At 36.3% G+C, this 27339-nt stretch overlaps 1 protein-coding gene across 1 annotated transcript in view; it reads left to right on the forward strand.

The window, feature by feature from the left end:
- LOC140326723 (melanopsin-B-like) overlaps nt 1-9163 on the forward strand; it is a 56490-nt gene extending 47327 nt beyond the window's left edge. The window contains exons 9-10 of the mRNA XM_072405572.1: nt 3259-3402; nt 5175-9163. Of these exons, the coding sequence (XP_072261673.1) occupies nt 3259-3402; nt 5175-5585 (555 nt within the window). The 3' untranslated portion in view covers nt 5586-9163. The remainder of the gene's footprint in view (nt 1-3258; nt 3403-5174) is intronic.
- Nucleotides 9164-27339: the final 18176 nt, after the last annotated feature.

Below are 27339 nucleotides of genomic sequence, written 5' to 3' on the forward strand. Positions count from 1 at the left end.
CTTTTCTCAGTGGTCATAAGACTTTACAGGCTCTTTTCATTCCTTTTCTCAAGTGCTATGTATTTAGCCAGGCTGAGCGGAGACATCACATCTAGGGTGACTATGGGACTACTGGAGTAGAAGGTAGTTTAAAGCTAATCTCAGATGGACAGGGAGGTTGCAGTGTAGTAACATCTTCCTCATGCCTGTGAACCATGTCTGTGAATAAATGGGGAGATGGTGAGCAATGGTGTTGCATGATGCTGGGTTTCATTCACACTAGAAGAGGACTGACCCTGAACCATGCATGAATATGCATGCAGTAGCACTGGGAATGGAGAGTGCTAGTTTTGCTATTAAAAAAAAATATATATTATTTTTTTTTTTTATATGGGAAGGACAAGTTCTACTGAAAATGTGATGCCAAAATAGGGCTTTAACAAGCAAAATAGAAAAAGAAATGTTTTTTTTTTTCTTTTTCCTTTACTCCATTTCATTTTGTACATGTTTACAGAAAATGTGTGCTGCTCTGATCTTTGTTATTTGTCTACCAGAATGAATATTTTTTCCAATATTTTGTTCTATGTACCACCAAATGTTTTTTGTCTTATGCCCTTTTATTTTTCTCTCTTTTCATTTTATAATGTGAGGTTTGCACAAAGGTGAGCATTTCTTCATGCATTGTTGTCTTTTGTTAGATTGCACCCTGTTTTTTTGTTTACCCTTTATTTCTTTGGTCAATATCGTTCAAAATCTAAAGGTTTTTTTTTATGACTTAAGCTTTTAGATAAATGTAGTGTGTGTTTTTATTGATAGTACACTACTTTATAAGGAGTGTATTATATATAATAGATTTACCTTAATAAGAACTATTCTCCTAGCATAGTTGTTCTGTAACCTTAGTGAGCATGGTAAGCTATGTTTACTTACCTAACTTACTAAACATGCTACATAGAAATAGGATTCTTTTACTTGCAAGTGATTAGATAATTGTACTTAACACCCTTTTCACTAAACTATGTGAATATTTACTTTCTAAATTAGCCAAAAGCTTGTCAAGGTCTCCGTTCCTTTAATAACTCAACCTCATTTTGTATATTATACACATGTTTACTAAATAAGCTTACTTTGACTTATTTAGAATAATTTCATTTAAATGAAAATTTGGTTTTTAAGGACATTTTTACACATTGCCTAAATATTAGTTTAGTTACAAGTTGAGTTGATTTACTAAAGTGGTAGAGGCTATTAGCTTAGTAACTAATGTAAAGCTATATTCACATTAAATATTAAATTAAGTTCAAGGGATGGTAAAACATTATTTTTGACAGCATGTAACTTTATTTAATAAGCCTAGTAAACACTTACTTGAAGAAAAATGAACATGTTTACATGCGCATTTTGCTCATCAGAATTTTAGGTTGAGTACCTCTAGCATGGTTCATAAATGTGGTGGACAATGATATATTGAATTATAAAATACAGATTCTCTTCAAATGTTGAGAGTGAAGTGTTTGGCCTATGGAGAGCCTCTGTAGCCTCTGTCCACAAGTTTTTTGTCCAACAATACTTGATTTATTTACTAGTCGCTCATAGTTATTGGATTATCCAAGGCCAAACCAAATGAATATCCTAAAGAGAGAGTTAAATTTCTCTACCAGGGTTCCTCCAGAGGTTGAGCAATGAGCAGTTAGTGCCTCTTAGGTCGGTTTAAGTGACAACAATGATTTATTTGGCTGTAATGACAAGCAATGTAAGAAGCATTCCTCCTACTGACCACCACAATAACGGACTGTGAGCTGTGGATATGGTATAAAAAAAATAGAAGGGGTTCCCTGAAGACCTGAACGTTATTTCAAGCATTCCACCATGTTAAAAAGGTGAAGAAATACACCCTGATTTAAAAGTCTTAGATGTATTTATTCCACTAGATTTATCAAGATGGGTGGACTGTGGTATTTGTGATTTTAAAGATATGTTCACTTCAACTGGTATCAAGCCTTTTTTTATTTACAGACAGAATATCAGCTACCTGATAATGAATGGTATACTTACTGGAGACAAGTTTCACTTGCACATATCGTTGAGAAAATACTTTCAAGAACCTATATCGCAAAAGAATAGCATTTCTAAATATTATAATATACTTTGGAATTTTCTCTATCCACTAATATGCAAAAATGGGCCAAAGATTTACATAAAAATATTACTTCTATGGAATGGTCCAGAGCTATCAGAGACACCTATAGAGCTACTAGATGTAGAAAGCCACTGGGATCTTTTTCAGCGGGTACTTAATTATTGGTATCTGACCCCTTATAAATTATCCAAATTTTCTGATTCCCATATTGTTGGAGGAACTGCAGTGTGATAGGATCATTACCGCATATTCTTTGGTTCTGTAAACCTCTTAGGTCTTACTGGAATCTAATATTTAAATTGATATCTGAAATTACACTCACACAAATATCACCCACACCTGCATTGGCTATTATTCATTTAGATGTTGGAAAACTTCCCATTAAGATTAGATTGATCACTATTCATATCTTATTATTAGCGAAAATGCACATTACCAAGCTTTGGAGGACCACCCAAATTCCTAATCATAATGATGTTATTGCAGATCTCAACCTTTGTTGTGCATATGAAAAAATGATTGCTATTATGGACACAAAATATGACAGTTTTTTGATAAGTGTGAACTTTGGTTACTTCATCCCTTATGTAATATTTCAAGTTAGCAGGATATGCAAAGTTGATATTGTGTTTTTGTTTGCAAATTTTGTGTATTGACCTGTAAAGTTGGTGCTTTATACTTGGTAGACCATACCATAGTCACACATAGGAAGTGTATGTGATTATAGTTCACATTCCCCTATTAGTTCTCTTTATTATTTTGACTAGAATAATTAGAAGCTTTTTTTTTCATGTTGAAACATATAATAATATATAGGTTCCCAAATACACCAGATGATGTTAAGAAGATCCAAATCCCAAACAAACTTTTTAGAATATATTCATGGCATAATTATGAATGCTTATGTCAGCAAATAGTGGAGCAGACAGTCTGTCTTGGGAACAATAGCAATCCAGTTGGATCCAGTTGGTCTATTAATTCCTCCCACCTAGATTGGCCAGCCAGGGTCTGCCTGTAGGGATTTTAGAGCACCCAATGTCTTCCTTAAAATAGAAGCTTCTGTTCAGCTTCTGTTATTGTTTCCTAATCAAAAGTAAATTATTATTGTCTATAAACACAACATTTTGCTTTCTATTTAGATACTCAGTGATGTAGAACAAGAGGCAATTTACAAGAATGCATGCTTTCAAAGAAGCAGTTCTTTTTGCCTGAGCCAAAAACGAGAACAGAAGGGTGAAATGCTGTTAAAGGCTTTAAGCTGCAATGCTTTGCCAGAGGAGAAGGTACAGTATGTTTATATATACAATATGCCTAAATTATGGCTAAATACAAAAATGTATGGTGGCTAGATTTTTTTATCTTAATAGTTTTATTGGTAAAATGTAAATAAGAAAAAACAAAGACAGAACATAGATAAAATACTTAAAGCATTTCCCTTTATAATCCAGATTCAAAAAAAGCCCATTAACTGAAAAATCTGAAGCTATTCAAATTGACTTCATTTCCATTATACAAATAATATGTGAATTAAATTAAAGGTAGTTGTGGAGTAAACAAGATTACAAAAGCCATTAAGGAGATAAAATACAAGTTGAGTATGACATATATCAATTTCAAATAAGGACCTTACTTGCGACAAGTAGGGGCCAGTAAAGGAAGAAATAGGGGAAGAGATAGGAAAACCAGGGGTGAAGAGAGAAACAATTAAGAACAGTAGATATCATGACATAAATCAGGGCTCCCCAACCCCCTGTCCGCAGCCCACTAGTGGGCCATAGCCGTTTGACAGGTAAGCCGTGGCTCTGGCCAGTGCACCCCCCAGCGGGGTCAGGAGAAGGACCCTGCTTGGGGGGTTGCACCGGCCAGAGGCACAAACCACGTCTCCGGTATGCATTGAAGGCTCAGGGCGGTGGGCAGGTTGTCTCTGGACACAACCGGCCCACTCTCCCATCGCAAGCTCAGACCTGTAATGGGAGAGTGGGTGGGCTCTGGCATCATGACATCACTCTGGGGGAAGTTTCTGCGCAGTTCAAGGTACGTGCATTTAGTACTCTGCGAGCTCCAAAAGGTTGGGGACCACTGACATAAATGAAGTCAGTAATCCAGGGGTTGTAATTACCATCAAACATTGGGTGTTGTTAAAGATACATGTCAACTAGTCATTGGTGATGACTATAAGTTAATTCTATTTGTTGACACATTACTTTACTTTACAAATATTTGGAGTCACAAGTCCTGAAGATGTTTATGTTTCTGATTTGGTGATGTTAAATGTTCTGAAATCTAAAAATGTGTTTTAAACTATACCGTTTGTGTCACACTTACCTCTTCCTTACTAAAACGCAGGTGCCTCTCCCCAGTTCTTACTCCGGGCGTACCTGCACTCCCAAACTTTATCAGTTTTGCCCATCCCGATGGCCTGTCAGGAAATAGCCTCTTAATCATCCCTGGCTATTTAGCTAGCTCAGACACAGCACTCAGCGTTAGTGCAACGTGTCTCCTCTAGTGCCGAGCCCCTAGCTCTGCTGAGCTAGTTCCTGTACACCTGTTGGGTAATTCAGTGTTTACTCTGTCCAGCTCCTGTGTTAACCCCCTGTTGCTCAGTCTGTTGTTTCCTGCCAAATATCCTTCTTCTGTTCTAGTGTTTCTCCCTGTCTGTGGATATTCCCGTGTCACCTGTGCCTCCTGTTGCTTCCAGTGCCTCCTGTGTTCCCTTTGTCTGCAGTGGCCTCGTGTCACTGGTGTCCATTTCCTGGTTCCCTGGTATTCGACCCCTGGCTTGTGACCTGACCTCCCTTGCTTGCTGCCTGCCTTGACCCCAGCCTTCCTTGACAATTCTTCTGCTTAGTAATTTGGTACAGTGTACCTTCCTGCCCACCCTGGTGTGCCCAAGTACCGTAACCTGGCAGTGACCAGCTGCGCAACATCCTCACCACTAGAGGCTCTGGAGAAGACCTGGTTACTGCTTAGACTCTGCGCCTCTGCACAAGATTTCTGTGCAAGCCTTGAAAATGAAAAACATAAAGTTAATTCCATTTCTTCCTTTTTTTATTAGGTTTTACCTGCAATACGCTCATTGGGGCGCCCATCAAAAAAAGAGAAAGCAAGCGCTAAAGAGACTCTTCTGTCAAATTCCCTGAATGCGGTTACCTATCCCATTGGTTTAGAATCAATTGTTAAAAACCATATGGCAAATACTCAAAAAGTAAATGGAGTTGATGTAGGTGGAGGACTAGACTGGATAATTAATGCCACAATCCCACGTATTGTCATCATTCCTACCTCAGAAAGCAGCATTTCTGAGGGTCCAGAGCAATCAGCAGACAATGACTTAGATGAGAAGTATGAAAAAGATTTGGACGACGATGACTTCTTCAACTTTAATATTGACACCAGTTTACTGGACTTTGAAGGACTTTCTTCAAATGCAGACCTTTATGAAGTGGTCGAAAAGTTTTTGTCATAGGTAAATTATAAAACTCATTATGGTTCTAATATTTTCAACTGCCATAAATAGTTTATATGCAATAGCACATTGGTATAAATTTTAATATGCTCGGTAAGGATTTACCAGGGGAAGCACTGGGAAAAGGAGACATCCTGGCAATTTAAAGTGGCTAATGATGATCCCAGTCCTTATAATTAAGTCCAGTATGCCTGTGCTGAACTATTTGCAAGGGATACATCAATAATAACATTATTAGCAGAGCTGTGCTTCTAACACAGATGCTGACTTGATGTTTAGGTCTTGTCATCATTAACAGTAAAAAAAAAATACAGGTGACAAAGTAAAAAGCTAGCTTATCTTACCAGGGAAAAATATTGGTGGAAATTTTGGGAAATGCAAATTTGTGAACAGATTATAGCAGCGACAAACATATTTTTTAAGAGGACAGTGTCATTGTTATTTAGGGCATTAAGTATGGTTTAGTACTCTACAGAATTAAGATCAAACAAACAAGAATACACCTGCAGTTCAGCTCTTATATGAACATGCAATGATGTCTGTATTTTAACATTCATTTATAATGATAAAGACAAAGGTACAGCAGAGGGATAAACCCTGTATTAATCAGAAGGTATTGGTTGCTTAGCCTGATAAGTTGCAGTAAATCATGAAAGAGAAGAGAGGAGGGAAAAGACAAGCTTTTGTAGGCAAGATTTATGTTTCATAAAATCATTGTACTTTATTGTACATCAATAAACTAAACTAATCAATAAACTAAACTAAACAAAGATCTTCTGCGCTAGACCTAAAGCTAACACAGTTTCTCTGTTCTTGAGTGAAATCAAATAATAATGAATCATGTCATGAGGTATCAGTAGTGTCTCAATACCCAACGTGTTTTGCCCAACATGGCTTCCTCAGGGGATTGCAAGACTTAATGCATTACTGATGATTTGATTGTAAAGAACATGAAATTAATGGTTTCTGTTAGTCAGAAGCAGAATTCCTGATGACAAAAAAATAGTCAACATATATTTTGGACATATTGGGTGGTGGTAGATGTTTGAACAGATTTTTTTAGGGTTTCAATTAATAATAAACAAATTCCTAATGCATGTACGTGCTTCTCCTAGTTGTCTGGTGGAGAGGCTATTTGGGTGTGAAAATTTCCAGTTAATATTGTTTTGACTTTCTACAGTAAGATAGTGGTGTGGCAATAAATCCTCAATGTAATCTCTTATCTTCAACATTAATACTGTAATGTAGTCTTCAGTTCTTTATACTAACAAACCCTTCAATGTTTTGGTGTCTTGCTTAACAGTTATACCACGTTGTTTGAGAAGCCAGGCACAGATGAAATTGTACTGTGGTTGCCTGTAACGTTGTGGTTTTGGGGATGAGGGCGGCAGTCATCCAAATAGGGCCTAATAGGCAGTGCCTGTGCACTTACATGCATTAAGAATAATTTAATAATAACTGAAACCCTATAAATATCTCTTCAAACATCAACCACCGCCCAACACATCCAAAATATATATTGGCTACTTTTTTGTCATCAGAAATTCTGCTACATTTTCAGGCCTTAGCTATACCATAAGGCCATTCCAAAGCCTGTGGTGCAGAGATAATTTCTGATCACTTTTTAATTCCGATGTTTCTACAGTGAGCTAGAAGAGCATGTATACTAGCATTGTATTGTGTATATTACTGTCTTTCACTGCAGGCAAACTTGGTACTACAAGCCTAATACTGCCCAACAGTCTAACAGTTCATTATTATAATTATAAAAAACAATGATAAAAATGTATATAGCACCAATGTTTTCCATGGTGTTGTACAATATACAGTACATAGTAAAAACAGTTGGGGGATGTTGCTATAGTTTACTGTACTTTACACATTAAAATTGCTTTTATAGCAATTGCTATTTGTAATGCCTTATCGGTATTGGTGCTCAGAATTCAACACATTAAAGCGTACCTAAACTCACTTTTTTTCACTTTACATAAAAAGGTAGGCAACCCTTTTATGCAAAGTAAAAATTTGGTTCGTTTGTTCTGTTTTTTTTAAGTGCAACACTCCTTTTCAAAAAAAAAAAAAAAAAAAAGGATGCAGCACCGCCCCCTAATGAATGGGAGCGCAAAGCCTCCCGGGATACCTATGTCATCCCAGGAGGCTCTTGGGTGCTCCTTCTGCACATGCCCGAGCATCTAAAGATCTTTTTGCGCAAAGATAATTTTTTTTTTTTATCCTACATCACCCAATTTCGTGCCTGGGTTGGGGGATGTTTGATGAAGAACGAGAAGAAGAGGAGGAGATGGCAGCGCCTGGAGTGCTAGCTCTGGGACGCATGCCGGGGCGACGCGGGACACCCCTGGAGGGATCGGACTGCCCTGCAAGATTGAAGGTAGGTGAATTGGTTTTTTTGCTGATTGAGTTTAGTTTCTTTTTAAGAAATAATTACATTTTAGAGAAGGTCCTAAAACATTCAGTTTAGAGGGCCTGTGTAGATGAGCTTTGGGCTTGTGTTGATGGCATCAGTTTGAGACACTTGTGGCCCTGCGGGATAAGGAACAAATCTGTTAGCCTTATTGTATATATGACCAATCTTACTTTTGGCCTTATTACTGTATGAACACTATAAAGCTAACTACAGACACAAGAAAAATCAATTTAGCCAAAGTAGATTAATTAGTTAAGATAGTGTCAAGCCAGCCCATATACAATACTTGTTCATTACATGTAATGCAGGCTTTCCTTACTGCTTTGTACTGTTTTGTTTTACTGCTTCTTATTACCAAGCAAGTCTATGGGATTGATTGTTTAAAGGAATGTTTCCTTACTACAGTGAATGTTCACTGATAATTAAATCAGATTAAGCTGTGTTCACATAAATCATCTAATCATGGCAAGAAAACTTTCTATTTTTCTCTTAAACCTAATTCTTCTTCAAAGTAAACACTTAATTTTAATAATGTAACAGTCCTTTAGTAAATCAACCTCAATGAGCAGACACATGGCTCTAATGGCTAATAGCTACACATCTGTGAATTAAATCAAAAGTTAGAATAAACAGATATTTATGAATATGTCACATTATATGAATTAAACACTTGAATGTATGTGCATTGGTAATAAAACACCGTACCCCCCTCTTAAACTGATATTTTTCTTTATATACTTTTATTTAGCCTGCAGCTCTAATATATAACAAATTCATCATGGTGTCTGATCCCTTGTATGTAATAGAACTTTCATGTACAAATCACTGACCCTTTCAAAAAATTACTTGGAAAAATAAATGCTCAGGTTTTTGTCCTTTTTCTGAATAGTTTTTTGAATAGAAATGTTATGAGCCAGCAAACTGATTGCCAGCAAGCGCATATTTATTGAAACAATGTTGTTTAAAAGATGTAATTTATTCATTATTTATTTATTATTTCAAAGACAGGATTGAATGGTAAGGTGGCATTTGACTTTAGTGTGCACTAGCCACTTCCATGCATATTTTGTTTATTTGTAGAGTGTATTTAAGTTCATATATTCTGTCAACTAGATTTGCCAAATTCTAATAAATCTTAATATACTTTTCATTATATTGATTACTGTGGTTCTGTCTGAAAATTCGATCACTACATCTCAAACATGTTCATTAACAATTGTGATCATGAAAGTCTTTGTTCAGTTGCCTCTTGTTATGGGGTGACAACTTTTTCCTAATTGTGCTTCTTCATTGCCATCCTATTACACAAGAAGTACAAGCTGGTAACCTAGCAAATTGAATGTTCACTTTGAAATGTATATTTAATTTGCAATGTATTGCAATATAATGTATAACAAGTAGAATAATAACCACATCTATAGAAACTGCAGCCTTCCTTCGTAGTGCACTGTCACTTTGTGTGTCACCCACCTTGGGCACTGTAAATCACATACCTGGAGCCATGAGACCCACAGTGAAATGGGAACTTTTGTATAGTGTAATCCTTTATTTTACCAAATATTTCAGCACTAACAGAGCATATGTTACGCCCACCTGGGTGCAGAACATGTGTGAATGCTCTGCTAAGGCTGCAGGGAGCAGTGTCCTCATACCTCATCTACCTTGATTGTATGAATAAAGGTAAACACTGATGACTGCTCAAGTCTTTTCTGAGCCAATCAGCACTAGAGGTAATTGGAGACACCTGTCCCCATTTGCCCTCTGGTGTCAGGGGATCCCACACTTTCAGGAGTCCCACGGCTGTTCTCCTGTCAGTGTGCAGTCTTCCTTCCATGTCGGCACATGTCAAAAAGGTAAATATTTACATTTAAACACAGACAACACATGGGTAGCCAGGCACTGGGTCCAAACTGCCCTGTCTCACCTAGCCTAGTTGTCCATGATCCCCCCCATCTTAGTTTCCCACACATTTAACCTGTTCTTAGTGTCCACCTAAAAAAGAGGCAAACGTCACCATAGGTCCAACAGAGGAATGCACCAAAGTAGTCATTGGTCCCCACCTTGCTAAGGTTGGGTTCCTCCTCTGCCACAGAAGGTAGCCAACCATCTTACCCCAGGAAGAACAGAGTCAAGAACAAACGTAACAAAAAAATTACTCCTTAAGGTGGCCTCTTTACTAGAAGGGTGCTACATACAGGCTGTTCTAGAATAGGTAATTTGAATTTGATTGGATAGTGCAGTATACTTCTTTGCAATACTTGATGAAATTTTACACTGCATATGTACTCTTAGACAAATAATATAAGCTACTTCAATACATCAGAACTAAAGCAGTCATTTGATGAATAGTGATAATTAAGATAATCAAAGTCACAGTCAAAAGCTACATACACATGTCAAATCATTTTTTTTAACTTTCAAATATATCTGCCAAGGCATATTGATAAATGACTGATTGGGAATGACCTCTGTTGACCTCACACTCCTATGGAGGACAGTATAGCTTGCTCCTTTCACTTCCTCTCTATTGACCAGAACACAGCTGTGTGTACAGCACTCATTTGTTCATCTGTTACTCGAAATGATCACGAAAAATAGTTTACAAAAATAATTCTCTGATGTCCATCGGACATCTGTCTGGGGCTAAAGTTTGCAGTTTTTTATTTTAATTTTTAATTTTTTTTTAATTTAGTTCACACACTGTTTTGACCTCCTTTATGAAAATAAGAAAACAAGTGTTCGGAGGCCACCGGCTTATATTTTGAAGTAAAGTAATAAAAACATATAAAAAACTATCATCAAATCTATCTATGTAAACATTTACTCCAATGCTAATGTTTTTCATTATTCAAAAACTGGAAGAAAGAGGCAATGCACAATCTTATTCTAATGGGAAAAAGGTATGTTCCTGCTATAAAACACCACAAAATTTGTACATGTGGTAAACTAGTAATGTACACTTTCAAGAAAAAAATAGTTATGTTAATAATGAAGATTTATACCATAAATTTCCTGTAAATAATGTAAAAACATATATATGATAGTTTGGCTTACCCATAATAGATATATCAGCTCAAGCTAGATTAGTAATGATAGGTTAGCTAAACATCTGTGGAAGTACCAGAAAGAAAGACAACCACAGTGATCGTAAAGCTAACAATATTGCATTCACATCTGCAGTTTATTTTCACAGATACGTTTCATTTATTTTTGTAAGTTTGGGGATAATCTAATTAGACTTGCATAATACATAAAACAACTTTAAAGTGCCTATGAATGATAGCTCTGCTCTTGAAATTTGATGTTAATTACTGTTTATGTTACAGCAGTTAAATATAATGAGATGGAACAAAAGTAGCTCAATAGTTTTACATTACTGCGTATATTTCCTTATAACAGCCTCCAATTTGATCTATAAGTATAAGAAGGGATTTGTGTTTGTTATTCAGTATGGCTAACTTAAGAGTCAGGAGTTGTAAAGTTGCGAGTTAATAATTAAAGAGATAATTAGCTGACCTATACAATGAAAGGCATAGCTAATACGATGTCAAATGCTCCTTTTTTTTATTTGTTTAATTATAAAATTTGTTACAAGCATACATCGCATAGAGGTAATATGTTGATACTGCATATAGATTTTTTTACTTCTAGTTTTTTCCAGCTTTCTTCTCCTACAAAAATAAGTACAAACCCGAAAATAAACAAGTAAAAATCGATGGTAAAATTTTACTGCCTTTTTCAAAAATAGCTCTCAGTATGTGCTGTAAGAAGCTGTAAAAGAAAGGTAAAGCCACTAATAATAATAGATCTGGAATTATATCTGGGATATGATCATTTCCCTAGTGGTTGAACTTGATGGATTTATGTTTTCAACCTAACCTACTATGTAGCTATGTGATAGATGATTTCATCGACTGTAAAAGAAACATAAAAAAGCTATAAAAAGTCAACTCCATGAACTGATACACGTTTCCAACATACAGATGGTTACAGTTACATAAATAGTACTGACAACAAAACATCTAAAACATCCTATTTTTGGCTCCAAGCCATTTATTTTAAAATTATAACCCTACTATATTCAGATATGACAAAGTTGTCACTTTTTTGAAAATTCTGGGGACATGTTGCTGCTAAGCTAGGCTGTCTGGATCTCTCTGTCTGAGCTGTTGAACTGCTACTCTTTATACATATAATCGACAAGATTTTTACAATTAGCACACAAAAAAAACATTTGCATCAACATAAAGGGCTCTATTTATAAAACAGGGAATCTGGCATTCACTGGAGGGAATCAATTACTGACAATGAAACGCATGGACCTGGAAGATTCCCACAAGGGAATGTTTGAGGGAATGTCTGATTCCCTGTTTTATGAATAGAGCCCAAAATATTCAACAATGTTGACAAGTGATTAAAAAGATTTTTTTGTGCATAAACAGATCTAATTTAGAACCCCGGCTAAATACAGTTAAACTCCAAATGGAAGTAAAAGTCCTCATTTAATCCTTATTTACCTGTACTTGTTCTATAATTTAGCTGTACAGAACAAATCAAGTTAAATGTCACTAACTACTACTACGTATTTCCCTAAGTACTACTAGGCAACCATTATTGTCCAGTAGGCACTTTGTCAGCTTATTGGACAATAGAAAATCAGCAGCACACTGATAAGGTTAACTCTCTGCTTTTTCTGCTGCCTCCCACTGTCATCATATTTACTGTCAGTGCATTAGTTCTGCAGAAAAATCAAATTGGCTTTTAGTTCTGTTCTTACTTCTCCCAGGCTACATACACACATTAGGTAAAAGTAGTTGAAGAGGAATGATTACCTACATATCATTAGATAATAATTTGCAACAAATATATAAAACCACAGCCAAAAAAAATAATAAACAATAAATTTTGCTTACAATGAATGATTATTTTACCCATTTGTTTATGCGATGATCTGTTGGTATCTAGCGTGTGTAGTCTGTGAACAGTTGGACACTTAAGGGCACATACGTATGATGTATGGCTGTACTAATAGTCATTACCCAAAACAGTTCTAGGACATTTGGTAGTGTTAGTGTTTTCCTCTTTTGATGATGCCATGTTTTGTGTATGTTCTTCAAGAGGTGTCTATTTTTCTTTTCATGTAACAACTTTGCCTCTGTCTGGTGTCATGTCAGAATCTATAGCAGGACAACTCGTCTATAATCGGCCAGTGTTCTTTTTAATTGCTATCTGTTCTGCCGCTGCAATGTCCTCTCTTCTTTTTTTTTTTTACTGCATGTATGTAGTTGTGTGCTATGCAGTCATTGGCAGAGAACATTCAGTCATCAGTAATTGTTCATTTTCAATGACCTTTATGTATTGTGCGTGCTGAGCCTTAGATATGTATACGTCAGATGACTGTCTCCTGAGATGAACAGCCATCCTTTTAAATGCCGCTTGCTCGTCCTCTTCATAGAACAGAACAACACTGCTTGTACAGCACTTGTTAATTCATCAGTTACTGGGAACAATCATGGAAAAATGTTTTTGCAACAGTGATCTGACATCTATCCGACATCACAGGCATTTTGTCTAAGTGCTACCTTTACGATGCTGACATTTTTTGTATTTAGGTTTGTACTGATGTTACTTATATTTTAACATGAATACATGAACTGTACAGTTTCATTTCAAAAGACAAAATAATAACCGAGCTCCTGGGAGATAGCAAGGTCAAATAAAAAATGTTTTTATTTAGACATACCTGTCACGCAAGGAGAGACAGGACCACTAGGGAGTGCTACGGCTTGCACAGAGGAGGTGTGAGCCCTGAGAAGGGCCATGGCGGAGAGTCTAGGTAGTAACCAGGATTTCTCCAGAGCCTCTGATGGTGAGGATGTTGCGCCACTGGTTACTGCCAGGTTGCGGTCCTTGGGCACACCAAGGTGGGCAAAGCACAGTACCAAATCATTAAGCAGAAGGATAGTCAAGGAAAGCCGGGGTCGAGGCAGGAAGCAAGCAAGAGAGGTCAGGTCACACGCAAGGGGTCAAGTCTGTGAGCTAACTAAATAGCCAGTGCTGGTGAAGAGGCTATTGTGAACACATTTGTATATGGTTGTATTTATATTGTGGGATTTTGTGGGGCAGTTCCTGGGCACAACATGGAGCACACAGATACTTCCACTGATCATGGAGGTTGTGTTTTATTCGCAGTGAGCTGAGGTTGAATGCAGTTGCATTGCGTTTGTTGCTAGAGAACTGGAGATGGCCCATAATTCTTCACTGTGCAGTGAAGTGTGCTAAGACTTAACTGAACCACATAAAAAAAGTGTTTGTCAAACTGGGTGCATATAGAGGGGTCCACGAGTGACCAAGGTTTTAGACTTCATGTCTAAATGAGGCCTTGACTTTCACTTCTCTTGTTTGACATGTTTTTTGTTCTGGGAAATGAATCAGAAAATATTGCAGCCAGTTGATCAACATAAGCCAGATAACTAGCATTTCTAGAACATGGTCAACAATGGCAAGATGTATATTTCCCTAATGATTGCTTGTACTTTGGTTAACTTACCCTGACAAACATGACTTGATCTGATGAAATACTGTATAAAATGTGCACTGTTAACAGAAGTGTAAAAAGATTTTTCAAACCTGTGCTCACCATATCCACTTGTTATTTTTTTGTTTTTTACATACTACCCCACTACTCCAATGCACTGCAGTTTAAACCCATTGCAAACTTCATGTCAGCTATCGATCTCCTGGTCACCCCTTCTACCTCAGGACAGTTTTTAGGCTTGGCCAGGTTTTTGCTTGGAAAGGTCATAAACTCCTCCATACTCAGCAGTGGAGGGTATTATGCAGCGGCTCCACCAGCACAAACAAGCAGCACAGGACCACAGGAAATTTAAATATAAGTGTGTCCAGGACTCTAATGCATTTGTGAATTAGCCAATATGGTACTTCCACATAGATTTTAAAAATACCTAAGGGTAAAGCATGCTGCACAAGGGCAGTAAGCCTTAAAACTGAATCCCAATGTCGCATAAAGTACAAATTACAACATGTCTACTTTAGCTATCCTTTACAGGAACTTTCCTTTAGGAGAACTTCTGAACTATCCTTACAATAGGCATAAACGATGGATGGGTAAAATTCTATTAGATTATTTTAATAATGATATGGTAATGTTTAGAGAAGGAGGTAGTGTAAAGGGGCGTCAGTGGAAATCAATGTCAAATCACAGATAACATCACTAATTTTCCATTTACAGATAATAAATGTGCAAAATACACTAAAACCTGTTGGTTGGAGGGTTTTGTAGCATATTCTATACTAATAAGCTTAGTGAGACCCCAAATTTACCTTGAAAAATGTAAAATTCAGATGTCAGTTAAATGAGGCTCACTCTTTTTTGTACTGCGATGAGCAATCCAATGGCAAACATGTGACATTTATTCAGTTATTCATGTACAGAAAGTTGATGTCTTTCATCTGTCTTTCTAAGAGCACTGAAAAGTCTACTGTTCTTATGGATAAAAAAGGGAAAGGAAAATGCCTTTCCTAAAAACACCACTAGATGTCCCACATGAGCTTTATATTTTAATAATCTGAAGTACAGTACCTATAAAAGCCTAAAATCAAGAAAAAAACACATGATCAAAAAGTTTCCAGACACAGAACTAACCATATATTTCCGTGTGGTAATCCCATTAAGAATAATACCCATACTGTTACCTACCCTACATTGGCAAACATGTAACATTCCCCTTTCTTTTTGCCCTTTCCCTGGCTTTACCTTTCCCTATTTTCCCCTCCCTTCTTTTCTTTATTTTTGTTTGCTTTTGATACTCATATTTCTATTTTGGTTATTCTTTATTGATATACCATTGCTTTTTCTATTTTGTTTATTGAATAGTTGTTACTATTCCTAGTTATGTAAACCTATTCCAGTATTTAGGAGTTGAAGCAGTACTAATCTTTTACATATTAAGAACAGAAATGTAAATGGGAACATAATCCTGTTATATTCACCTTTCTTTGTTCCATCGCAGATCATTAGTCCTCTTCTGCAAAATTTTCTTTGGCCATCTTAATTGGCCAGACTGGGATGGTGAAAGTCCTGCGCAGGGGAACAGGAATTGATTCAGTCCTGGCAAGCCAGGATTTCTTGATATCCTGGTAACCAAAGCTGAACTGCACATGCGAAGGTTTTTTTTAAAGTTCCATGTCACGATCGGACAGGTAGGAGGGTCATTGTAGAGGGAACATAGCCTGTCTTTTTTGTGTTCATTTATGCAGTCAATCTTTGTAGATGGCAGTGCTAATGCTAGTGGTAGTGTCTAACTAAACACTAGAGGGCAGCAAAGCTCCTGCACTGCCAGCTTCCTGCCTATAGGAAAATTACATGTCCCATGATTTCTTTCATTGGGCCTGATTTATTAAAGCTCTAAAGAAGATAGACTATTATGGTTGATAATGATAGTCTATCTTAAAATCATTTGCTAATATTTGGTAAATATTTTCAGTCCTGGACTAAATCCATTTCAGGCTTGCTGGATCACCCATGTTTACCCAAGATAGTAAATTTTCTCAATTCTTGTAAAGCTTTATTAAATCATGCTCATCGTGTATCATTGATGTGGGTGCAGTCTTAGCTATTTATGTTTTTAGTGCATGCAAATGGAGACATTGGGCCTGATTTATTAAAGCTCTCCAAGGCTGGAGAGGATACACATTCATTGGTGAAGCTGGGTGATCCAGGAAATCCGAAATGAATTTCGTCAAAGTAATTTGCTGTTTTTTTGCAATTGTTTTCAATTCTGGACCAGATCCATTCCAGGTTTGCTAGATCACACAGCTTCACTGATGAAAGTGTATTCTCTCCAGCCTTGGAGAGCTTTAATAAATCAGGCTGAATGAAGCATACATTGTAGCCATAGGCAATTATGAATTCGCAGCTATGGGGGACTATTGGAACATATATTTTTGGACAACAAAAAAGGGGATGTATTATTAAGACCTGAAACAAATATAAACATTTTGTGATTAACTTTAGTGACACTTAAAGTAAGAAATACAAGCCATCACCCGGGTTTATAGCACATCTAATGTTTAAAAATTCATTACCATCAGGTAATGTTTACCTCTAAACACAAAAGGAATAAAGCATTGTTGTAATGACTAAATGGAACACAAGTCTACTCCTATGTTGGTGTTGGATGAGCTATTTGTTTCTTTTCAGATACATGCTTTACCCTACAAGTATAAATAGGCAGCAAATAAACAGCTCAAGTCACACACATGTTTAGAAGCAATAAACACATTCATTCCTGTATAGCATTTGCAATATTATGCTAGTGAGAAAACCACACAGTGGTCTGAAAGCACTGCATGGCATGGAAAAAATTCCCGATAATCATAATCACTAACGTTGAATGAATATGTCTACATATATCCACTACATCTGGATAGTAGTCATTCCTATATTCAGCGATGAATACCAGCTCAGCACAAAACTATTTGCTTTTACGTAATGGGAAGGTATTTGATCCATCATAGCTAAATACTTAATAAATGTTGTAACCTTAAAAAGACAGGCAAAGGTTTATTACTGTGCTCAGATATATACCAACATTGTTTTGTCCTTACATTCCATTAAAAAAAGATTCTCAGTTTATACTTGGATCACACCAATAGATAGTGCTCTGTCCTCATGTAAAGAGTGTACAAAATTCTTGCCTTCAGAAACAAGTGAGAGTTATTAAACAATTTGTTAAACACTTTACATTTAAGGGCCAGGGAACTAATCACAACTAACCAAGTACAAAATACATTAAAGCATAAAAGGGAAAGAGTATAAAGACTGAGACTATGTGATGTTCTTTTTTTCCCTTTTAAATAAATATTTTACCAATAACACCATATGGATCACGTTAATTTTACTGGAATTTCTGTTGATTACTGTTAAACTTTAGATTACCTAAATCTTACCAGTAACAATCAAGGTTTATACCTAAATCAGCCAGTTACCTGTATTATATATAGATTGCTTATATTTGAGAATATACAATATCTGTGTGCACAAAAAGCAATTAAACAGAAGTGCCAGTAAGAAGAAAAAAGCTGATTGTAATAAGTGTTGAGTGGAAGAGCTGTCACTTCTGGTAATATTCCATTTTCTGCTGTATGCAAGGATCTACTATCGGCTTCCCTGCCTTGTCACCGGGTAAATCAAATGCTTTTCAGGGGGCCTCAAATGTAATGATACCAGGAGAACACCACACAGAGTAAATTATAGCAGGGAATATTACAGAAGGTTCTTAGAGTCATTCTCTCTGGGGCTGTTAATGTATTATACTTGATGAAGGCGTCCAGCAACATTCCTAGGCCTGGAAAATTTTAAAATACGCCAATGGGTAAAGAGGCAGTGTTGATTTAAGGATTCCTCTATCAAAAATTATCCATATATTGAAGCCCTGAGTAAATTATGTTCATCCAAATAAAATACCATATACCATCTATAAACCAGGTCATGAGTATGTTCTCCTGAACACGGAAAAGAGATCCTTCCAATGCATTAAACATTTCCTTTGACCAAAACCTCTCTCTATCATCCCCTTTATTTTCTTGTTTTTTATTCAGTCTTCTTTTTCTCCTCTTAACTTATGTCATTGTTTTCCTTCTGCCTCACTTCTCCTCAACCAAAAGCCCAACCTCTAAATTATCTCTTCAGTGGTGATTAATATCCCATTTGCTCCTGACCTTATTCCACCATTGTAATAATTTTAACTTAACCACTAAAGTATTTTATGCTCAAGAACAGTTTGTACAGACCATTCTGTATTTGATTTTACCAACTTAGTTACCTATTGTATCATATGAATTAACCGATATCTCAAAATCTCTATTGTGTTTTGGCTGTTCTCAACAAGCTAGAACACCTAATTAATATGTAGAAGTTGAGTTGTAAAAAGATGTTTCCTATTTCCTTCTAACCTTGCTTCTATAAAATAAAAACATTACAATGTAAAAATAATGACTATATTAAAAAAGGAGCCTAGCCCAATTACCTAGCATTGTATGATATAATTACAAATATGCCTTCAGTAAAGGTTAGTTGCCTATATGATGGCTCACAGGGGCAGCATATTAACTAAGATGTTAATCAGTGTGGTATTTCAGTGCTGGGCTTTCAATTTTATTTTCAATATATTATAATCTGCAGGAAAAAAAGTGACAGATCAAAATAGACCCTAAATACATTGTTTATTTCTAAAGTGCCATTGTTATACAGAGCACTGTGTGTGCTTGATAATAATAATAGAAGGGTTTAAATTATAGACTCTTGACAAAACTAAAATGAGACCCTGTTTACAATTAAAGAGGTGAGGAAACATTAGATTCAAAGGTAGTAACTGATCATGTAGTAACTAACATGTGTACATGGTGATCAGTCTTTTTGGGTAGAGTTGTTGGGGTAGAGGGAAAGAGAAATATATAGTTTTGCAGAGGTTTTTTCAGGACTATTTAAAATGGTAAAATTGAAAACCAATGGTAAATTGATTTTGAGAATGGAGGTTGCGCTAAAGAAATCATATATGGATGAAGTTGATGATTTGCAGTGAGATACAATAGGTTTTGCTGAAACATTTAGATAATAAAGATATGTTTTTCTAATGTATATTACAGCCATGTATACATCTATGCAGTTATGTGGCTATAGGAAAGGCCACGAGCCTGTGAAAGGAGGGAGCTAGAAATAGGGCCATCATGGCTGGGTGTGAAGGTTGAGATGGGCAAGTGGGGGTCTAAAGGCAAAGGTGGGAGAGGTCAGAGAGAGGGCAAGGTAAGAGATAGGTTGAAAATAAATAAAGGGCAGAAAATAGGTTATATAGGAAAGTGAGGTGAAGGGAATAGGTCAGAGGTCTGGACATCAGGGAAGAAGATTCCCAACCTCGTTCCCTGTTATGGACGTTGTGGTGGTGTGGGCAGTTCGAGGTCCTTGAGGGCAGTGTGTAGAGAAGGTGATGAAGTGGTATGGAGAGCCATCTATGGTATGGATCTCCTAAGGAGTGTAATTTGTCAGCAAAGTGAGTGGTAATTTGTTGGGGATTGTATGTGTAATTGATATAGTTTTCAAGGTGGTGGGGTTGTGCCTGAGAGCCTGGTATATCAATGGGAAGCCCATAGTGGTGAAGTTAATGTATTTGAGAACCTGCAACCACACTGGCGGTTATGCTGGATTTAGTAAAATTTGTGGTCGCTATACAAATAGTTAAAAGCAAATATTTTAAACATTTCTGGGTCATGGCTTGGTGAATGCCATTATACATAGTCACTGAGAGAGACTTGTGTTTTTTTTTTAACTTAATTTAATCCTATAAATGGAAACAGTTTAAAAAGCTATATTCAACACGAACTAAATCCCGCAATCTGTTACCAGTGCAGTAAAGACGTCATCAGATTATATAGATACGGGAACAAAAAAGTAGAAATTATTTTTAGTAACTGCTAGTAGTATTGGCAAGTTTAGGTGAAAGGGAATATTTATAATGTCTTGTACAGTAATGTAAAACACATTGGATTTATTTATAAATGTTTTCAACATTTAATTGGATAACATTAGAAATATAGATGAATCCTAAGGGAAACTGTTAAAAAACAAGTATAATTTGACTTGTTGGAGTTCTGCCAGACCCTTGGCCACATGGACAACTAAAACAAGGCAGGGGGACCCTACAACCAAGAAATTTGGAACCTCAATATCAAGATAGTTGGAACCGTCAAGACACTTGGATCCACACTACCCAAAGTATCAATTTCCTTGTCTATCAATCATCAGAGTTGTTTTTTTTGCAGCCCTTATATGACTGCTGTAGCAATCTAGTGATCAGAGCTAGTCGGTGCAGTGAAGAATTAGAAAATCAACACTCAAAAAGTGTTAGCAAACACTTGACCACATATTTTTCTTTAACGAAGCAGCATTTAATGTATGGGTGGCAGAAGAGGTAAGTAATAATAATTCTCTATTGCAGGGACACCAGTTCAGTTCAAGCAGATTTCTGTGGTTAATTTGGTGATGACTTGCCCAATTGACTGTTACATTGTCTATAACTCTGACCACAGACATAACACACAAGGCCTTTCTTAGAAAGTGTCAAGAAGAACATTTGCAAAACTTATTATTAGACTGTAAATATTGGAAGATATTGTATCTAAGTATTTTGAAGTTCCTTAGGTTAGCCTTAGGTTATTTCCTAGTTTTGTTTAAACAGCTGTTAAAAACAATGTCACCAGGCTTTTGATGTTTATTGAAAAAAAACAATGCAAATAGTAAAATAATGAATTTTTATTCATTATTTTATGAATTTTTGATAAAATGTGTCAGCTTTTACACCAAATTAGCAAAGATGCCCTTGGGAAGAAAAGTGTAAAAATAATATTGTTAAAAATGGTAAAACAAACTGATGTACTGGATACCTCACCATTTGTATTATACATTTAACATTTTAGTAGAGCTATTTTGATTTAAATATGCCCAGAGAATGCATTTTGGAAAATGAATCTGCTAGAGACATTTAGCTGATAAGAAAATGTATAATTATGTGCATCTGATTTCTAAATCCTGTGCAAATGTTGCCAAACATCAGTACTTCTGATATCTTATCAAAGAAAAAATCTAAAATCTGTCTAATGGGGTTTTAGGGGGAAACTGGCTAATTTGCAGTGCCATTTAGTTACCAACACCATATGTTCAAAACATCCTAAAAATTATTGTGTCAAGATGTTTTAAAGGGAAGATATCTTTCTATTTCATTTAATGTAGAGGTTCTCAAACTTTGTAATTCAGAAAAATTTGTTGCTTTACTGGGACCCAAGAAGAAAATTTTCACCAATATGTCTGCAGCTCTATAACAAAGTCTGAATAAAGATAAAACAAATAAAGAAACAGTAAACTTATATATATTTGTTTTCAATAAAATATAGATCCTATTTGTTTTCATTCCTAAAGTAAACAGTAGTTGTTAATAAAACTATAATGAAAAACATATATAAAACATAACTATAATGAATAATGAATATATTTCCAAGTATTCTTCCAATGTTCAAATGAAAAGATACATTATGCATGCTGCAGTACACATTGTGCTGAAAGTGTGAGGGGGGTAAAAGTTACATAGGTTACTAGAATTTGAGCCTACACAGAATAGGCGGAATCCTTGAAACAACAAAATATGCGTTATTATTATGCCACAACAAAATTCTCATAAACACCTTTAAAATCAGACACTCGAACCTCAGCACAATCATTAAAAAAAAACTTTTCCATTACATATGCTTTTCTGCACACATAAAATTGACAAGGAAGGGACTTGTTTACATACTTTATATAAGAGCTTCATTAAAATAGTAAAGATGAACCTGCCTCTAAAGTTCTATATTCTATAGATGGGGTAACAAGATGGGCTCACTTCTGGGGAAACTTACAAAACCCCCAGGACCCAAATGCCCCCTTTAATGGGTTACACACCACTTTAATACCCAAGGAGGGTAAATGTCCCACCTCAGTAACACCCTACTACCCCATTCCTTATTTATATGTGACTATGAGATACTGGCTAAATTGATGTCTAATTGACTACAATAATTCCTACCTTCTTTATTAACTAATCATCAACTAATCAATTAGGTTTTGTAAGGGAGACCTTTAACAATGGGAGTTTGAAAAGCGATAGCTGTGACAGTAGTACCAACTAGACCTGGTTCCCCAAAGGCAATGCTATAGGGCTGAGACCCGAAAAAGGTCCGATATGATAGAGTGGCCTCTTTTAAACTCCATTCTGACTACTTAGGCTTTTGGCTAGGTCTTTGCCTCTCTTGTAAAATACATCTATGGAGAACCGATAACAAAACTTCAAAATTAATGTCTGGGATGCCCATTGTCTCCAATTCGGTTCAATTTATCTTTAGATCCCCTATTGAGACTTTTGGAAACATCCGCATATTTTGAAGAAAAAGGTATTGGTAACTGAAGGATCAAAGTTACCTAATTTGCGGATGATTTGATGCTTTATATCTCCAAACCTAAAAAGAGTTTGCTGGTAATTCTTCACCTCCTAACAGTATATGGCTCAATCTCTGGGTGTTCTATCATTTGGGACAAATCGAAGGCCCTCTACTTGACAACATGGTTTAGGCCCAAATGGAATCAATACCCATTTTTATAGTGTAAAGATAAACTATATTATTTATGTGTTCAGATCCCCAAGAATCTCTCCAAGTTACATTGCCTCAATATCCTCCCATTGTGGAGTTATGTAAAAGACCAACTGCACAAATGGTCTAAATTAACACTCTTTCATATGTTCAAAGTAAGTCTTAAAATTATCATTTTCCCAAGAATCTTATACACTATACAGGTGCTACCCAAATTTTTGAAGAAGAGAGATTTGCAAGAGCTATATGAAATATTTAGATCTTTTATTTGGGCAGGTAAACAAGGAAAACTATGTATATATCAAAACAACCTGTAAAAATGGAAGCCTTATCTTTCTAGATGTGGAACTCGATAGTTGGGCAGCAATAACTAGATTTATTAAAGACTGGATAAATGGATCCTTTTGTTACACCAACTCTACTCTAGACCAGCAAATGTTACCTACATAAGGAATTATTACCCCAGGTGGTTCTCAATAATACTCTTTTATACATGTATATACATTTTTGGCATAAAATAAGGAACAGATTCCAATTTAACACCCACTTCTCTCTTTTTATCTCGCTTTGGGGTAATCGGAACTTCCCTTGGGTGATTAGGGATGTCCAGACTTTCGTTGTTTGAGAATAAAATCTTTTGTGAACTATTTAACAAAGAAATTCATTTCCTATAAAGCTGCTTCTACTTTATATCCCTTTTTGAGAACTGAACTCTTCGCATTTATGAGGATCAAATTTCCAGTTTTACTTCAAATTAAGATCCCATGAATCAGCAACTATTATAAAAATTATTATTTGAATTATTATTGGAATCTTTCAGCAGGAAACGCTTTGGGTAAGATGCTATCTGCTCCAAATCCCGACAGACGTACAATTGCAAATGTGTACCACCTAAATAAAATTAACCTGGATTTTTGTACTAAAGGCACTGGTCTCTGTAGGTTGGGTGCCCATTTCCCTGACAGAACACCTGGTGAGACCTTAGCAGATTTCAGGAGAGCTTGGAGAAAAATCTCATCGATATATAGGGAGATGCTTTTAATAAATCTTTCATGGGGCAAATACTTTATTTCTCCCCTCCGTTTTTATCATATGGGTCTTAGCTTCACCCCAAAGTGTCTAAAATGCAAAGCAGTCGAAGCAGATTTATATGACATGTTCTAGAATTGTCCCAAAATCAAGTCTTTTTAAAGGGTAGTGGCGACATTAGCCCAGTGTCATTTACTGAATTACATACCACTATCACCTGCTTGGGCCATTTTTGGAGAGATCACGATACAGGGAATGCAAATTGCTAAAGAGTGTGGTAGGTTCCTTTCCATCCTGTCTCCAGTGAGCCAATAAAACATTTTGCAAAATTGGATACATACAGAACCTCCTACTGTGGGCCTTTTCTTAGAATAAATTATGATATGTGTTCAAGATGGACTGGACAAAAGCTTCAAAGGGACAAGAGTAGAAAATTTCATTGAAACATGGGAATCATACATTCAGGCCCTCAGAAAATGGGTTGTGACGACGTTCAACCAAACCTCATGGTACACTTATCGCTTACTGGTGAATAACCCTCCTGTTATATGTTAACCAATGGGGAGACTTTTAAAATGTCTCCCACCTCATTGCTTTGGTAAATCTTAGTAATTTGATGCTCTTTTTAGATGTATGCTGAACCTTTGACTTTGTTATAAGTAAGTTAATAAAGTAAGTTAATAAAATGTTTTATTTAAATTTTCTCCTCTAAAAAAAATAATATAATAAAAAACATAATGCTGACATATGCATTTCTTCTGCCCCAGTCATCTCTGCACTTATCCTACCCCACTGCTCACTACTGCACCAGTCTATTGCCAGTTATCCCCTTTGCAGCCTCCTCCACAACTAATTACTTTGGAACCCTCTTGCAATCTCCCCTCTGCCAATAATCATTTCTGAGCCCTTCTTCAATTCCCCTTCACCACTGATCAATTCTGCACTCCCTCCCCTGATCGCCCCTGCCACCTTTGCAACTTTTCCTCCCCACTACTGTGCTCATTCTCCACCACCTATTACCTCGGTACCTTTCTAAGATTGATTTTCTTTGCACCCATTTTATACTGTGCACCTTTGACTACTCCTACAGTCTTCACCTCTGGCCCCCAAACCCTTCCTATTCATTGATCAATTGTGCCCGCCAAAACCCTATTACCCCAACCTCCAGCCTGCTATCACTAACCCAGGAATCTGAATCTATAGTAAAGTGTTGCTATAAAGTCAGCAACAGCAATGTGGCCTGCAATCCAAAGCAGGTCTGCAACCTAATTTGGGTTACAGCCCATAGGACAGTATGCACTGCATTGCATACTATATCACACCACATGTAACTTCAGTGGCCCCTGGCTCTGTCTTTTTTTACCTTTTGTGTCCACTCTATATAAAGAGGTGATCATGACCCCCCAACTTCACAGCATGCTATGCCTACCAGAGGAGCATTAGGCATGAAGCATTAAGCCCCACCCAGAATTTCCCAACAAAATGTTCTACTGACTTCATCCATAAAAACAATGTTTTATCCAGAATTTTTTTCACCTTTTGTCCTGATAGAAATCATATTTGCATCCCTGATCACCACTGACATAGAAGAGACGGGAGGACCCATGTTATGAAGAAATCTGGCACTTCAGGAAGGGTTTATTGCTTAACCTCCCTAGCGGTAACCCCGAGTATGACTCGGGGGAGAAAAAAGTTGCTGAAAGCGGTAACCCCTCACTCGGGGTAGGTAAACCTATGGGAGGTAATAATAAATACAGCCTTATTTTATCCGCCGGCGTCCCGCGTCGTCCATTGCCGCGATCTCTGTTCTCTTCCTCCGCCCGGCTTCTGCATCCCATGAGTCACCGGAGAGTTCCCGGTGACGTCGGTGTGTGTGTATGTTGCCGGCGGGGTGGAGCAGGAAATTCAAAATCCATTTGTATTGCATTCAATACAAAATAACTGTATTGAATGCAATACATTGGATTTATATGTACAAGCAGTTCATTGTTTTCAAGAACATTTATTTTAGAGTATATATAATTGTATATTGTGTAAGTATAATATGTATTTTTTTTTTTTTTAATAAAAAAAAATTATATAGATTTTTTAATTTATTTAATTTATTGTTTTTACATAATTTTGTGTTTCAAACTTTATTATACGTATACTATTATATTATACTGTAAAATAAATTTTCATGAAAAACAGTGTACCGCTTTTAGACAAATAAAACCGGAAATAAATGTACCGCTAGGGAGGTTAATCAATTGACTTTAGACTTATTTCTCACCATAGCAATAAGTCTTCTGTTAAAACCATTCTTTGGTGCAATAGAGTTGCTTTGGGAAATAGATGTTGACATTATTTTTTGCATATTGGCCTGGAATTCAGCTTTAACTGAACAAATACTGAATTACTAATATGATAAATAGTTCACCCTAGAAAAAATGTGCCCTACTCCCTGTTTAATTGTTCTCTGTTTAGTTTAACCATCCATGAGCTCTGATCACACCCTCTTCTTCCTTTTTTTTAAATGTCGGAATGCTGATTTGTCATTCTGAAATCAAGAACATAAAACATTAACATAAACACTTGAACTGAGAAAAAATGTGTTTTAAACCAATTTATAAAAGTAACAAGATACACTAAATCTTCTTGTGTTAAGCTCAGCATTTCTACCAGGGGAAATGAAACAATGCAATACTTTGGGTGTCTGTAGACAAACTGACATTGTAAATCTCAGGAAGCTGCCAAGTTACATCTCCTGTGACAATTAAACAAGGGCACATGAACACTCTAAACAGTTTAGGAATGCCAATTTAATCTTAATTGGGGTCAGAATGTTCTATGAGGCTCTTGGAATCTAAAGAACTTGGAATGCTCTTTGTAACATGACATCCAGCATTAGGCAGCATCTGACATATTAGAAACATGTAAAAATGAATAATGTAATATATTTTATTGGCTTTAAATATCCTACACCAAAATATAATAGAATAGAATATTTTACACAGTCTAGTGATTGATGTTACTTTTTTGGCACCGCCTCTACTATATATAATGCTTTTCAATCTGGCAGTTGTAACATGCAGCTGCATTTATATCCAGGTGTTTAAAACA

This window comes from Pyxicephalus adspersus, chromosome 3, assembly GCF_032062135.1.
Source record: "Pyxicephalus adspersus chromosome 3, UCB_Pads_2.0, whole genome shotgun sequence".
Taxonomy (NCBI): Eukaryota; Metazoa; Chordata; class Amphibia; order Anura; family Pyxicephalidae; genus Pyxicephalus; species Pyxicephalus adspersus.